The sequence below is a fragment of the Gymnoscopelus braueri genome (genome assembly GCF_963280865.1).
Source record: "Gymnoscopelus braueri genome assembly, chromosome: 24".
In the NCBI taxonomy this organism is placed as follows: Eukaryota; Metazoa; Chordata; class Actinopteri; order Myctophiformes; family Myctophidae; genus Gymnoscopelus; species Gymnoscopelus braueri.
Window position 1 is genome coordinate 5,656,477 of NC_137626.1, and position 14,775 is coordinate 5,671,251.

At 41.5% G+C, this 14,775-nt stretch overlaps 1 protein-coding gene across 1 annotated transcript in view; it reads left to right on the plus strand.

The window, feature by feature from the left end:
- Window positions 1-4,023: 4,023 nt before the first annotated feature.
- Window positions 4,024-14,775, plus strand: part of nlgn4xa (neuroligin 4 X-linked a) — a gene marked incomplete at its 3' end in the record, with an annotated part of 183,390 nt that continues 172,638 nt past the window's right edge. Inside the window, 1 exon segment of the mRNA XM_080422018.1 lies at window positions 4,024-4,153. Coding sequence (XP_080278144.1) covers window positions 4,048-4,153 — 106 coding nt within the window. The 5' untranslated portion in view covers window positions 4,024-4,047.

A 14,775-nucleotide genomic window follows, 5' to 3' on the forward strand; every position in this document is an offset into this window, starting at 1 on the left:
CTATAGACACACTCTGCACTAAAGTCGTGACCAGGCTTTTCTCCTCAAAGATGAGTAAAGGCTTGGAACGAGGCTATAGTCCACACTGTATCACAGTTGAGTTGTTATTTTCTAGGCGTCCAGGACTGTTCTAATCACTTTAAATCTGGCATCCATATTTGTGCGGATGTTATAGGCGGCAAGGTCTTCTCCTTTCTTTAGTTTTGTTAAACAGGGCGTAATATTGTGACACATTTTAATACTGTGTGCTATTTTTGTATTAACCTAAATATTATTTCGATCGGTGCCAAATCTGGCTGGCTGGGGCTTGTTTTCCACGAAAAGAAAAGGGCCTCACAATACACAAGCCTTTTCATTTAGGACTATACTAGCTAACCGTTGACACTCTAAATGGTTTGTTTTTCGAAGCCCACGACAACTAGTGATACTGTTTATATTTTGCACCTCTCTGGTTTGGTTACTGCACTGAGCTTTGATTTCTCCCCCATAAATCCTTCCTCATGTGAGATGTAACCACACACATCACCCGGTGCTCAATCTGCCACAGCTTAATCCATCTCACACACAAACACACACACACACACACACACACACACACACACACACACACACACACACACACACACACACACACACACACACACACACACACACACACACACACACACACACACGGATTAACTTCATTATCACAGATGCAGGGGCGGATCAGCTCCTGTTTTTTTAATCCACTGTTTTTCAATGTGGGCTCCAGGGAACACAGGTCTGTAACTCAGAGAGTGTACAAATGGAACCAAATGGACCCTTATAAGGTCTGTAACTCTGAGAGTGTACAAATGGAACCAAATGGACCCTTACAGATCTGTAACTCTGTGTAACAGAGAGGACCTCTGTTACTGGTGTTTGGCACTTTATAGCAGTTTGCAGTTTCATTTTGCACATGATTTTATCATTGAATGATTATCATGCGGGGAAGTGCAATGTGTAATGCATTAGTGCAGTGGTTTTCAACCAGTGGTCCAGGGACCACCAATGGTCCTTGAGGGGGTTCCAGGGGGTCCCCAGACAAATGAATAGTTAGGAACCCAATTGACCCTTGTGTAACTCTGAGAGTGTACAAATATAGCTCCTTACCACACCGGGGGCGATTTTTTTCATGCAAATAATACGTTTTTTTTTTAACCTTATAAAGTCAATGCAAGCTTCCATGGAGCGAAAAAGCGTCTTTTAATTATTCGGAACGAGTCCGAATTTTGCGTATATTCGCATAATCGCCGGTGTGTAGTGACCTTCAGAGTTAAATTAACACTGATGATGATACTACAGTGTAGATTGGGACCCCAAGATATCAAAATGGTTGAGTCCCTGGCATATCTTTTCCAATGGGGGTCCCTGGGATAATATGTGTCAAGTTGGGGGTCCTTGATGCAAAAAAGGTTGAAAACCACTGTATTAGTGCAATAGAGAGGGTAATGCTAAGTCATGATTGAAAAGCTTAACATGTACCAAGTGGTTCTGTGGCCAGTGTAATTGGGCTGGTCCAAGTCAGAATGGCAGAGGGGGGTTGTGATAATAATTTGTAATTGTAAGGATGTTGTAGTAGTGTGAAGAATGTATATTTACTTGTTGTTCATTAACTTTTATGGGTTTATGTATTTATTGTATCTATTGATTGTATGCTCTTATTTAGAATACACCCCTTAAAGTGGTATAGTCCAGGCTGGCTCATTAGCTCAGCTGAGTATAAAAAGTGGCCACTTGTCAGTTGATCGGAGTCTGTGGAGGGAGAAGAGCTGCATGCGATGTCCTTGTCCTTTTTGTATGTTCAATGGTGAATAAATACACCTTCGGGTTAACCCATGTAGACCTGGAACGCATCTGTGTCTCTTTAGATTTCTTTGGCTATTAAAAAATAGCAGATATTCAAGCTCATAGTGCGGCACCGAGTGCCGTGCTATGAGCTTGTAGATCTGCTATTTTTTTTAAATCTTGAAAACAAAAACAACATTTTTTTTTTTTCAAAAAACTGTTAGGATTTAGAAAACATTTTTAAGAATCGCCTCAGGTCTTAAAGGGTTAAACCCTACACCAGGCCTGTACTGCTTCCAGCCGCAACCACGGGCATTCTCACACTCTGAGAGATGAACAAATGGAACCAAATCGACCCGGAAACCTTCCGGGTCCATTTGGTTCCGTTTGTACACTCTCAGAATGAAACGATGTAGATTTTGGGTCCCAGAAGATAGACACCCAGCCACCCGGTATAGGGAAGTGGAGCGGTTTATTTCACTGAGCTATTATTTACAGTATGAACTAGATTCATTCCATTTGTTTTCAACAGGCTGCTGAACAGTGGCACCTGAAGCAAATCACACCCAGGTGTTGCAAATACTGCTAATTAAAGATCAAAGCGGAAGGCTGCTGCTATTGACGAATCCACAGAGCCGCTGCCTGTAGATGCGGTGTCGAGGTGCGGAGCGGCACCCGCTTGACACCGCAGTTATGATTGCCGTTCTGTGGATTCGTCTATAGCATAGGTGCTTGTGTGTGTGTGTGTGTGTGTGTGTGTGTGTGTCGTGCATGCATTTATATGTGTTGCAAGAGCGAGCGTGTGTGTGTGTGGGAATCAGTTGCAGGTTTGTGTTGAAATCAGTGGCAGGTGTTCATGTACTTTTTTCTACTTCACGTCGTCTCTGAGGAAAATATTGTACTTTTACTCCACTACGATTATTTGAAAACTTTAGTTACTAGTTACTTTTCAGATATACATTATTAAATTATATAACACACGTGGACTGCTTTAGCCCTATTTTATGGCTACTTGAAAATAGCCGATCTACAAGCTCAGATGCGACGCGTTGTGAGCTTGTAGATCGGCTATTTTCAAACATTTTTGTACTTTTACTTTTGATACTTTAAGTATATTTCGATGCCAATACTTTTGTACTTTTACTCATTTGAACACTGGCCTTTTACTTGTGACAGAGTATTTCTACATTGTGGTATTGCTACTTCTACTCAGTTGCAGGTTTGTGTTGAAATCAGTGGCAGGTGTTCATGTTACATGGAGACAGACACACGTACAGTACATGCATGCATACATACATACATACATACATACATACATACACACACAGTCACGTTTAGAAGTGGCTGGCACCTCATATAATAAATGGTATCCAATGGGGAGTCTGTAGCCCTAATGGATATCAAACTGAGGGTCCTTCAAATTGAAAAAAGGTGGAGAATCACCGGTTTAATCACTTCTGTTTTCTCTTTTGGTTTCCAGGACATCCCATGAAGCTGGCTCGTTCCCCGGATAACCGTAGATCACCTCAAGCTGCCTCCCGCCTACGAGTCGCCAACGAGGACAACGGGAGTTTCCCTTTTTATCGACGGCAGCAGCCAACCAAACCCCCGTTCACCGATGCAGGCTCTCGGGATGGGGGCTGCTGAGCAAGCTGCTGCGTTCGGCCGGGGGTGCGGGTGCCAGCGCGTGGCCTGAGGAATATCAAAGCAGGGGGGAGGAGGCTGTATAAAGGGGTGGGGGGTGGGGAGGAGGAGGAGGAGGAGCCTCTAGGAGGAGGTGGGCGGGCTCAGCTCGGTGTCATCATCAACGCAAGCGCGGATCGTTAACCTTACAACCTTTTTTTGGGGGGGGGGGATCGGGACACGGATATGTCTCTACCGGAAGCGCCTTCGTGGGCGCGGTGCGCCTCGGCGGGCAGCAGGGCCAACCTGGTGCTCTGGATAATAGCAACGGGTCTGGCGGCGGTGTGCTCGGCCGCCACGCAAACCGCCCAGCAGGCGCCGCAGCCCGTGGTCACCACCAACTACGGCAAGCTGCGCGGCGTCAAGGTGACGCTGCCCAACGAGATCCTGGGGCCCGTGGAGCAGTACCTGGGCATCCCGTACGCGCTGGCGCCCACGGGCGAGCGCCGCTTCCAGCCGCCGGAGCCGCCCATGTCCTGGCCGGGCATCCGCAACGCCACGCAGTTCGCGCCCGTCTGCCCGCAGTTCCTGGAGGACCGCTTCCTGCTCAACGACATGCTCCCCGTGTGGTTCACCGCCAACCTGGATACGGTGGTGACCTACATGCAGGAGCAGAGCGAGGACTGCCTGTACCTGAACATCTACGTCCCTACGGAGGACGGTAAGGTTCACCCACCTTCTCCTTTACTGTCCTTTTACTCTTCTTGTGTCAACGTCTCCTCTTTAGGCTACAGTCACGCATCTATGTCATCCAAGTGCCCGGGTAGCTCAGTCGGTAGAGCACTCGCCTTACGACCACTTTAAGGTCATGGGTTCGAATCTGGCAACTCAGCGTATGAGTATAGCACGGCTTGGGCGCGGCAAGTCGTGCGGTAAGTACTGGGAGCTGATGGTAGGTGTTGCGCTTCACCTCAGCAATCCATCTCCCAGGGGTCTAGTGCATTGAGAGACTCCTGCGCTCTGGCTGATGCCGACAATAAGACTCTCCGGCCGACTTACTTAACGAATTACTTCCTTACTTACTGACTTACTATGACCTACTTACTTATACTTACTTACTTACTTACTGACTTAGACCTACCTACGGCCTACTTACTTACTACTTACTTACGTACTACTTACTTACTTACTTGGACCTACTTACTACTTACTTACTACAACCTACTTATTTACTACTTACTACTTACTACTTACTTACTTACTAACTACGGCCTACTTACGTCCTACTTACTTACTACGGCCTACTTACGACCTACTTACTTACTTACTACGACCTACTTCCTTACTATGTCACAAGCGTCGTAGTCAAACGCATCTGAAACGCAAGCTGATCCGTCAGATGCATTCCATTTCCCAATTTCCATGTTACCTTGCAGGGCTGTTTATAAACAGTGTAGCTAGGTTTTCCGGTGTGTAGTTTGTTTGAGAGTGTTAGCTCACTGAAAGGAAAACTACAAGTGAAATGGCTGCCAAGGTGGGATCAACGCACAGAGATGATATCCTATTGGTTGGTGCCAGGTCAAGGTTCCTCAATGTTGAGCCTAATTGCATAGCAGACTTGAAGTCTCCACATAACCAGCTCTGACAGTGTGTGATCGAACCGAGTCCGGTTCCTCGATGTTGGATCCGGGTTCCTCCGATTCCCGGATCCTGACCCTATAAAGCTGCCGCATGTGACGCCACAGATGTGTGACCATAGCTTTAATTCTGCTCTGCTTCTTCCGTGAGCCTGAGTCTCCCAACCCGGTTCTGAAGTGGAGCATTCCAGAGCGTCCTCCTTTCCTGTGTTGTTGCTAATGAATCATTGTAGGGAGTGAATTAGCCGCGGACTGTGACTAACCTTTATTTTGGCAGAGGGCCTCTCTTGGTACTTTATGAACGAGGTTCCCGGGGAATTGGGGGGTTTGGGGGAGGGGGGTCTGGATTACGTAATAGCGCCATCAAGAGACGGCTGCTTCCGTACCAGCATCTAACATTACATTTTGCTTTTCCTTTCTTTTTACCACTTTTGAGTTGCAGTGGTGTAAAGTAACTAAGTACATTTGCTCATGTATTGTACTTTAGTGGAGTATTTCCACATTTCTATACTTTTACTTCTATTTCACTACATCTCTGAGGAAAATGTTTAACTTTTACTCCACTACAATTATTTGAACACTTTAGTTACTATAGTTACTTTGCAGATATACATTATTATATTATACAACATACATTGACCACTTTAGCCCTATTTTATACCTAGGCTACTTGAAAATAGCAGATCTACAAGCTCACAATGCGTCGCATCGCGACGCGTTTCATTTAGCTTTTTTTTTAGCATTTCATTTAGCTTTTCCTTTCTTTTTACCACTTTTGAGTAGTGAGTCAGAGTTGTGTGGGAGTGCCTTTTTGATTCACCCGCCCCATCACGGTCCAAACTAAAAGGTGATTTATGCTTAGTCACACGTCGGTGTCGCGCACCCAAAAAATTAACCGATCTACAAGCTCACGATGCGTGGCAGTGTGACGCGTTGTGAGCTTGCAGATTGGCTATATTTTTTTGGTTGCACGATACCGGTGAGCAAGTAAAGAGTAATGGGGCTTTAAACATGACCTTTTCTGACCGACGGGAGAGAGTGCCTGCTGTGATTGCAGAGAGCTTATGATGGTGTGTGCTGTAGAGCATTAAAGTGCTGTGGAGAGAAGCACTGATGGACTATATCACTGATGTCGGCCAGAAACCTCTTATCTCCATATTTGTGTTTTTTTCCCCCCCGTAAATTAAAGCCTTTACTTTATCACACTACAGCGTCATACTAAAGTATCAACAGTAGCAGATCCACAAGAGCTTGTAGATCTGCTACTTTTGAATTTGAATCCTGGAAAGTAACAGTTTTGGATATATGAGGTTTCCACCCGACAGAGACGAAATTAAAAAAAATAACTTTGAGAACATGAGCAAGGTTCTGTTGCTGTGTGTGTGTGTGTGTGTGTGTGTGTGTGTGTGTGTGTGTGTGTGTGTGTGTGTGTGTGTGTGTGTGTGTGTGTGTGTGTGTGTGTGTGTGTGTGTGTGTGTGTGTGTGTGTGTGTGTGTGTGTGTGTGTGTGTGTGTGTGTGTGGATAGCTGTTGCCGAGGCTGTCTCTATATTTTTCCACACAAGGCAAACACCCCATTTAACTAGAGTAGGTGTCACTCTTCGTTCCACTTGTGTCCAACACTTCGTCCGTCCGTCCGTCCGTCCATCCATCCGCGTCTTGTAACACCATATGTCTTGTAAGGACCTTATGGCTAACAGTACCTCATGTACATATTAACCTGGTACTTTATTATGATATGTATGTTACAGTACGTGTGGGAAAAGCAGGTGTTTTTTTTCGGAACGGGAAACTAGGGACGCGGCTGAGTGTCTTTGAGACTATAGGCCGCTCAAGGAAAACAAACCTTGAGCTAAAAGGTTTGGGAACCACTGATGTGGCAATAAAACAGATTCAGATTCTTAGCAGCCACCCTGGCTCCAGTCAGTGTTGATTTTGACACACATTTTTATTAAGTTTTAGTCATAGTATTTTAAATAAATTTCCATTTAGTTTTAGTCGACTAAATCTACAGTTGTTTTAGTCAACTAAAATGTATTTTGGCGGTGCCTTGATGGCGTCGCAATGGCTGATTTTACACTTGGTTACATGCTGAAAATAGCCGATCTACAAGCTCACGTTGATCTGCTATTTTCAGAGCGCAACACCCGAGCGCAACCAAACATAAAATGACTTGTCTTTTAGTTCTACTGGATCTCTTCTCTCCACTCATCCCTCATTAACATTTTAGTTTAGTTTTTATTTGTTGACGAAATTGTCAATATATTTAGTCTTTAAAAGGTAGTCGACGAACATTTTTCGTCATAGTTTTTAGTCGACAAAATCAACACATGTTAGCCATGGAAGAGAGTCTATGGCTCCTACTGTAGTCTCACCTCCATGCTATGAGGTTAGCGTGGGTGTTTGCGTGATGATTGTGTGATGATCGAGTGTCTTGCAGCAGCAGCAGCAGCAGCAGCAGCAGCAGCAGCAGTAGCTCCGCGGCCTAAATTTAGATTGAGCTCTTGAGTACTGTACTGTAGGCCTACAACACGGTAGATTAAAGAGACACTGAATGGGGGGATAATCTCACACAATCCCAGGGCCGGATGCGGGATCAGGGAGTCCATTCTCACAATGCTTCCACAATAGCTGCTTTATTGTTGTGCTCGGGGGGCAGGGGATGTAAACGGTGTAACGGCGTAACCTTTTGCCCCGGATAAATACCAATGCACTAGGACAGTATGGTTCTCAACCTGTGGGTCGGGACCCTTGAGCCAGTTGGCTCCATGCGTATGTACACTCTCAGAGTTACAGACCTTTTTAAGGGTCCATTTGGAACCACCTCAAGTAACCTTGTGACTAAATACTTACATTGGATCACAGGTTATGTTTGAATATTTCCTGAAAAGTGCGGATATTGGACATACAAGGTTTCCACCCGACAGCGACAATTATGTTAACCCATTAACACATTAACCGCCAAGAACGTAGTCCTACGGTCCACGGTCTTTTCGCGCTTTTCGGTGCACTTTCGGAATTTTTTGATCCATTTCCGCTTCCGGTTTGATGACCGGAAACAGAATTATTTGGGATCCGGTTTTGACGATCACGTCCGCCCTCGTTCTGCAGACGAAACTGAAACTCCATTTTCTCCTTGTAGTTTTTTCTCCTCTCATATCACTGTTTAACGTAAACCGTTCTAACTACAACATGGATGCCCCGTTTGACACGTGGTCTTCACTGGTAGAAGCAGTGAGATGTCGCCGATGTAAACAGACCGTGTACGGCTCAATCTTAAGGATTTTAACAAGATCAATGGCGACATGAAAAAAACAAAAAAACAACAATAACACCTTGGCACTGGTGAGTACATTATGAGATTAACCTCTGGCGGTCGATGTGTTAAGACCTGAAGCCGATTCTACAAATGTCTTCTAAATCCTAACAGTATTCTGAAAACAACACATGTTTCTATATCAGTGCTGCTTAAACCTTTTCATGTCAAGGACCCCCAAAATGATATGTATTTGGCCGCGGACCCCCATTTCAAAATATGTTGTTCCAGGGACCCCCCCCCAGACGCAAAGATTTGAGTAAAAAAAATGTTCGCTTTAAAATTTCAAAAATAGCAGATCTACAAGCTTGTAGATCTGCTATTTTTGAATAGCCAAAGTGTAAAATAATGTTTTTTTTAAGCTCAAATCAAAAGAATGACACTGATGCGTTCCATGTCTTAACGGGTTAATGTATACATCATCATGGCTCCTTTGTCGTAGCTGTAGAATGGCTGCTGGCGGCTCCAAAAGCATTCAATGAAAAATAGAATGATGATCAGCGAGTCTCGCGTATAGCCAGACGATCAGAGATCTCCAGTAGTAGTAATGGGCACTTCGGTAGCTAAATGCTAAGCTAACAACATGCTAACATGCTAATTGTGTTAGCATCCGCCATTTTGTTTTTAGTGACGTCATCATTAGGGGGCGTGCCCAAGCATGCCCTAACATGTCTGAGACCCCCTGCTGTGTGGAGGGGGAGTGGAGGGGGGGGTTTGGCGCCCCCTGCTGGGGAGGGGATGAAGTAGGAGGGGGTTAATTCAATTACTGTGTCTATGTGTGTGTGTGTGTGTGTGTGTGTGTGTGTGTGTGTGTGTGTGTGTGTGTGTGTGTGTGTGTGTGTGTGTGTGTGTGTGTGTGTGTGTGTGTGTGTGTGTGTGTGTGTGTGTGTCATGCCGGGCGATGTGTGGACACGACTGAGACCCCATGCTGTCTGTGTATTCAGGTGAGAGGCCCAGAGATAAATTAAATTAGAAAAGACAAAGGCATTTTAGACAGATGCAAAATCCCTTTTAACTTTAATTAGGGCTGGCATGGGGTGGGCTTTTAATTACTGTGTCTGAGTGGGGGGTGTGTCCCAGACAGGATAACGTGTATTGAAAGGTGAAGGGAGTGGGGAGGGGGTGTAGGGGGATGTGGCTGGGTAACCTAGACAGTGATAATTGAATACACTCAAGAGATAGTGAGTTTCTGTTTTGTTTTATTCTTAAAGAATAAGAATTGTTATTCTTTGATCAAATGTTTGCGTGTAATTGACTGCTGCAATGTCACTTGAGATTAACAGGCTTCAAGTGGTTGTTTAAAAGGTAACTTTGATTGACTTAGGGAACATTATAGTCTTATTTCAGAAAAATCACTCTTTTATTCTTAAAGGGTATAATAACTTTAATACCTATAATGACTTTAGAACATATGCCGTAGCAGGGTTTTATTTTCTAACAGTATTCCTTACTCCCCTGTAGTTAAACTGGGGAACATGCAAAGGAATCAAGGTGCATTGAGAGTGTAACAGGCTGGCAAGTGGTTCTTTAGTCTAGTCTTTTCACAGACGGTTTGATTGAAATAAAAATCTTTTTTTTTTAAAGCAACGGTAGCTAAACCTTAATGTGACACAATACAACCCTAACAACATCACCATGTTAAACATTTATAACTTTTTTACTGCATACACAGCTTTAGAAAAACAAGTATTTAAAAATACCCCCAGTGCATGCTGGGTAATTATTTCAACCAATGGGAGGGGGCCCTAGTGACATAGATGGTTGAAAATGCCCCACTCACAGGGTGTTATTATACAGTGTAAACAAGTAGAATGCACCATTGACACAACCTATGTATTGTGTTTAAAACTGCATTTACTCGCTACTCTTTTAATTCCCTAAAGTAATATTACACAGTCCTTTAACAAAAAGGTTTGAACACTTTGAATGTGATTCTAAAAGATGTTAACACATCAGGATAGAGGATACATTGAAAGTCTAACAGGTTTGGTACCACTGTCTAGTTTCTAGTCCTTTCACTGCAGGTTTTAAAAATGTATATATATAAATTAAATTTTAAAAGGCTAATGGTAGCTAAACCTTAATGTGACACAAAGACAACCCTTACAATATCACCATATTAAACATTTATAACTTTTTTTTTTTACAAGTGGAGTGCAACTTGATATGATTAATGTAATGATAGGACTCAGGTTGCACTTTAAAAGGGAGACAGGCTGGCAACTGGCTCTAGTCTCTAACCTTTTCACTGACGGTTTGATTAAAATAAAAATCTTTTTTTTTTTTTTTTTTTTAAAGCAACGGTAGCTTAACCTTAATGTGACACAACACTGAACAACATCATACAAAAACATGTTCTAACTTAGTACTGCATATACAGCCATAGCATGCAAGTATTCAGAATTTACCGCAGTGCATGCTGGGTAATTATTTTTAACCAATAGCTGAGCTTTGATGTGGTTGATCCATCTTTGGAGATCTTACACAGTAACTGTTTCACTTTCATTTTGTTTTAAGACACTTTTTATGTCTTACTACTAAACAAAAGAGTAGATTAACTTACTGACCCCCAGCCAATATATATTTTCTAACTAACTTACTGCATCTTTTAAGATGTGACACAAGACAAACCCCTAACCACCTTACCACATAAGACATTTATATCTTTTTTATTGCAATAGCTTGTAGTAAGCATGTATTTAAAAGTTACCACAATGCATGCTGGGTATTTTTTTATTTTTTACTTCTTACTCACCGTCTCAGAGGATCATAGTGTCTCACTGTTTGTTAGTTTTTTTTTTGCTTGCAGTATCATGTAGTATATATTTCTTCTCTCTGTGTATTACTTTTACCTAAAAATGTATACATAAAGGTGCTAAGCTATCTATACAATGCTATATCTACATACTCAAACTCCATATTAACAAGAGTTTGGTGAAGAAACATATTTTCTGAAAATGAATTCAATGTTTTTGGCTGAAACACTACACCATTTCTATATTAAACCCAGAAGAAGTAACCTCCGTAGGCCTATTGTGAATTAGTAATTAACAGAGTACATTGGATCATGGTCTCCCGCATGCCTGCCAGGTAAGTATAACCTCCTCACGCTATTCGTGGAGGGAAGCACCCACCCCCCGTACAAGTCACACTTACGGTTCATACAACACACACTCAATCACACACACTACTATGTTAACGTACACACATTTTATGAAGCTAGGTGATGATAGCTGTTGAATGTTGGGATTGGAAGGAAATAGACTTGTATTATGCATTGTTTTTGGAAGCTATTTTAAGCTATTTTAGAAACCTTTTATAACATAATGTGTCACCCACTTTTATTCCGAGACAAAGGTGTGGTTATTCACATTGTATCTCTCAAAATGTCATCTTTAAAAACATTTCTCCACTTTCACACAATTCCCACATTTGTGGAATTATCACCATGTTAAACATTTATAAACTATTTACTACATGCATAGCTTTAGTAAGCCAGGATGTCAGGCCATAATGCAATGCATGCTGGGTAATTATTTTTTAACCAATGGGATGATCAGTAAACACTGAGTGCATTAGATCGTAGTTTCTCACCAGCCTGCCAGTGCCAGGTAACAAAGCCAGGAATCTGGTTACGATGGCTCCCCCTGCCAGGTAAGTATGACTTCCTCACGCTATTCGTGGAGGGAAGGGCCCCACACACGTACTAGTCACACTTACGGTTCATACAACACACGCTCAATCACACACTACTATGTTAACGTACACACATTTTATGAACTAGTTGATCAGCTATTTTAGAAACATTTTGAAAATAATGTGTCACCAATTCTATGAGATCATTCACAATAACGGTTTCACTGTCAGTTTTTGAAGACACTTTTTTACTTCTTACTTCTAAACAAAAGAGTAGATTAACTTACCGACCCCAACCAATATATATGTTCTAACTAACTTACTGCAGCTTTTAAGATGTTGCACAAGGCAACCTTAACCAACATCATACAAAAACATGTTCTAACTTGATACTGCATACATAGCTTTAGTAAGCCAGGATGTCAGGGCATCCTGCAATGCATGCTGGGAAATTATTTTTTAACCAATGGGAGGATCAGTAAAACACTGAGTACATTGGATCATGGTCTCCCGCATGCCTGCCAGGTAAGTATAACCTCCTCACGCTATTCGTGGAGGGAAGCACCCACCCTACGTACAAGTCACACTTACGGTTCATACAACACACGCTCAGCCACACACTACTATGTTAACGTACACACATTTTATGAAGCTAGGTGATGATAGCTGTTGAATGTTGGGATTGGAAGGAAATAGATTACAGATTGACTTGTATATGCATTGTTTTTGGATAGAATAGAAGTAGAATCAGCTATTTTATAGCATTATAGCATTAGGGGTCACCCATTTCTATATCAGGTTACTCACATTGTAACTCTCAAAATTTCATCTTCAAAACTTTTCCCACTCTCCACAGTTCCCACATTTGTGGAATTATCAACCACACACTACTATGTTAACTTACACACACGGCATGATATCTCCCAATAGGTCAAATATGTTGCATTAAATACAAGATTTTGTATTACTTATTGTAAGTCTCTGATTTTGACACTTTTCTGATCTTGTGCGATATCATGAACATGATCTCTCAAAACATCCATCAACGGATGCACTTACTGTATAACAAAAAACTAAATTCAGACCACATTGTCAGCATTCTCAAACTAATTTCATAAGTAGTACGTATATTTACATGTTTCCAAATAACTTTTCTTGAAACTAAGATCTGTATTACTTATTGTAAGTCACTGATTTTGTTGAATACTAAACCTTTTAAGATGTGACACAAGACAACCCTAACCAATAACACCATAATAAACTTTAGGTTTGATAAAGCTTAACGTTACACTAAACATCTCCTAATAAATATACATTTTCAAACTATCTTATTTACTGTATACGTGGCCTTAGAAAAAAAACAATTATTTAGTGTCACCCCCAATGCATGATGGAATATTACTAGTTGTTAGAAATATTATCAAGCTGACTAAGCCTTATAACTAGGGTATGCATTAGAATTGTCCACTGTGTCAAAAATAAAATACAATACATTTTCCTCAATAGTGAAAGAAACTCCCGAGAAAATGAATGATTGGTGGAATATACCACAAAGCAATTATAGTGGACATGATATCATTGCTGTAAGTATATTAATGAACCAGCACATTTGGTTACTTTCAATCTTTTTTAATTATTGGAAAGTCATTTCTGTCAAATGACAGCATCCAAAATATTCATTTAATTCATTTTATTCTTTGTTTCAACTTTACTTATTTGTGGATCCCATGGTGGGCAGCTTGGCGATACAAAATCCCCAAGTGATACTTGGATCATGGCACTCACAATGCTTGTTGATTAGCTATGCTCGTTCCAATTTTGCTTGCTTGTTTATTTGTTTGCCTGTTTACCATTGGAACTCTGCATCCATGCTGGTCAACTTTTTTTTTTATGGAATACTTTATTAACAGTATGCAGAGGCAAGCACAGGGAAGTACAGTTCAATACAAGGTCTGTTAAGAGGATTTTAAACCCAAGACAACCTATGACTTGTTTCCATTTGGGGTCCTTTGTATTCAACTCATAGAATAAAGACTGACCCCGACAGGATTTGACCACGCAACTTTCTGATCTGGAGTCAGACGCGCTACGGTTGTGTCACAGAGTCCTTATAAATTAAGTTTTACTCATCAACATAACATTTTCTTGCTATGTCATATCATGCTTTAATAGAAAAGTGAATACCGCTTCACCCAACATGGATAGTATTAGTAATGACAAATAGGCTAATAACACCACAGAAGAAAGAAAAAAAAAACACCACTGTCTATTAAGCAAACTGAAATGAACAAAATGTTAACCCAAACATCAGAAAGACACACCACTGTCTATGATTCCTGGCTTTGGTTTCCCGGGGGAAGTCAGATTTAATTTTGTTAACGATTTTTTTTGCACAAGTCAAAATATGAATGTAGTGCTTAAAACTATTTTGTTTATTTAATGATTATTCACTTGAAGAATAACTTAAAGCTGCTCTAAGGGCGCGCTCCCACCGCACTTTAATTTTTTTAAATTCCCTAATAATATTACACAGTCTCACATTTCCTCCTTTAACAAGTGTTGAAAACTTTTGAAAACTATGCTATGAATGTTAACTCTTCCTTTTTAGGAATATAAGATTACAAATAAAATGTTTCAGGTTATTTTAAACTGTAGTACAGTTGTATGATGTAAATATGGGTTTGTGTGGGGACAAAGTTTTAGATTTAATAGGGTTAACACTTTGCACACATATTATCAGGCTCAAACTAAATTAT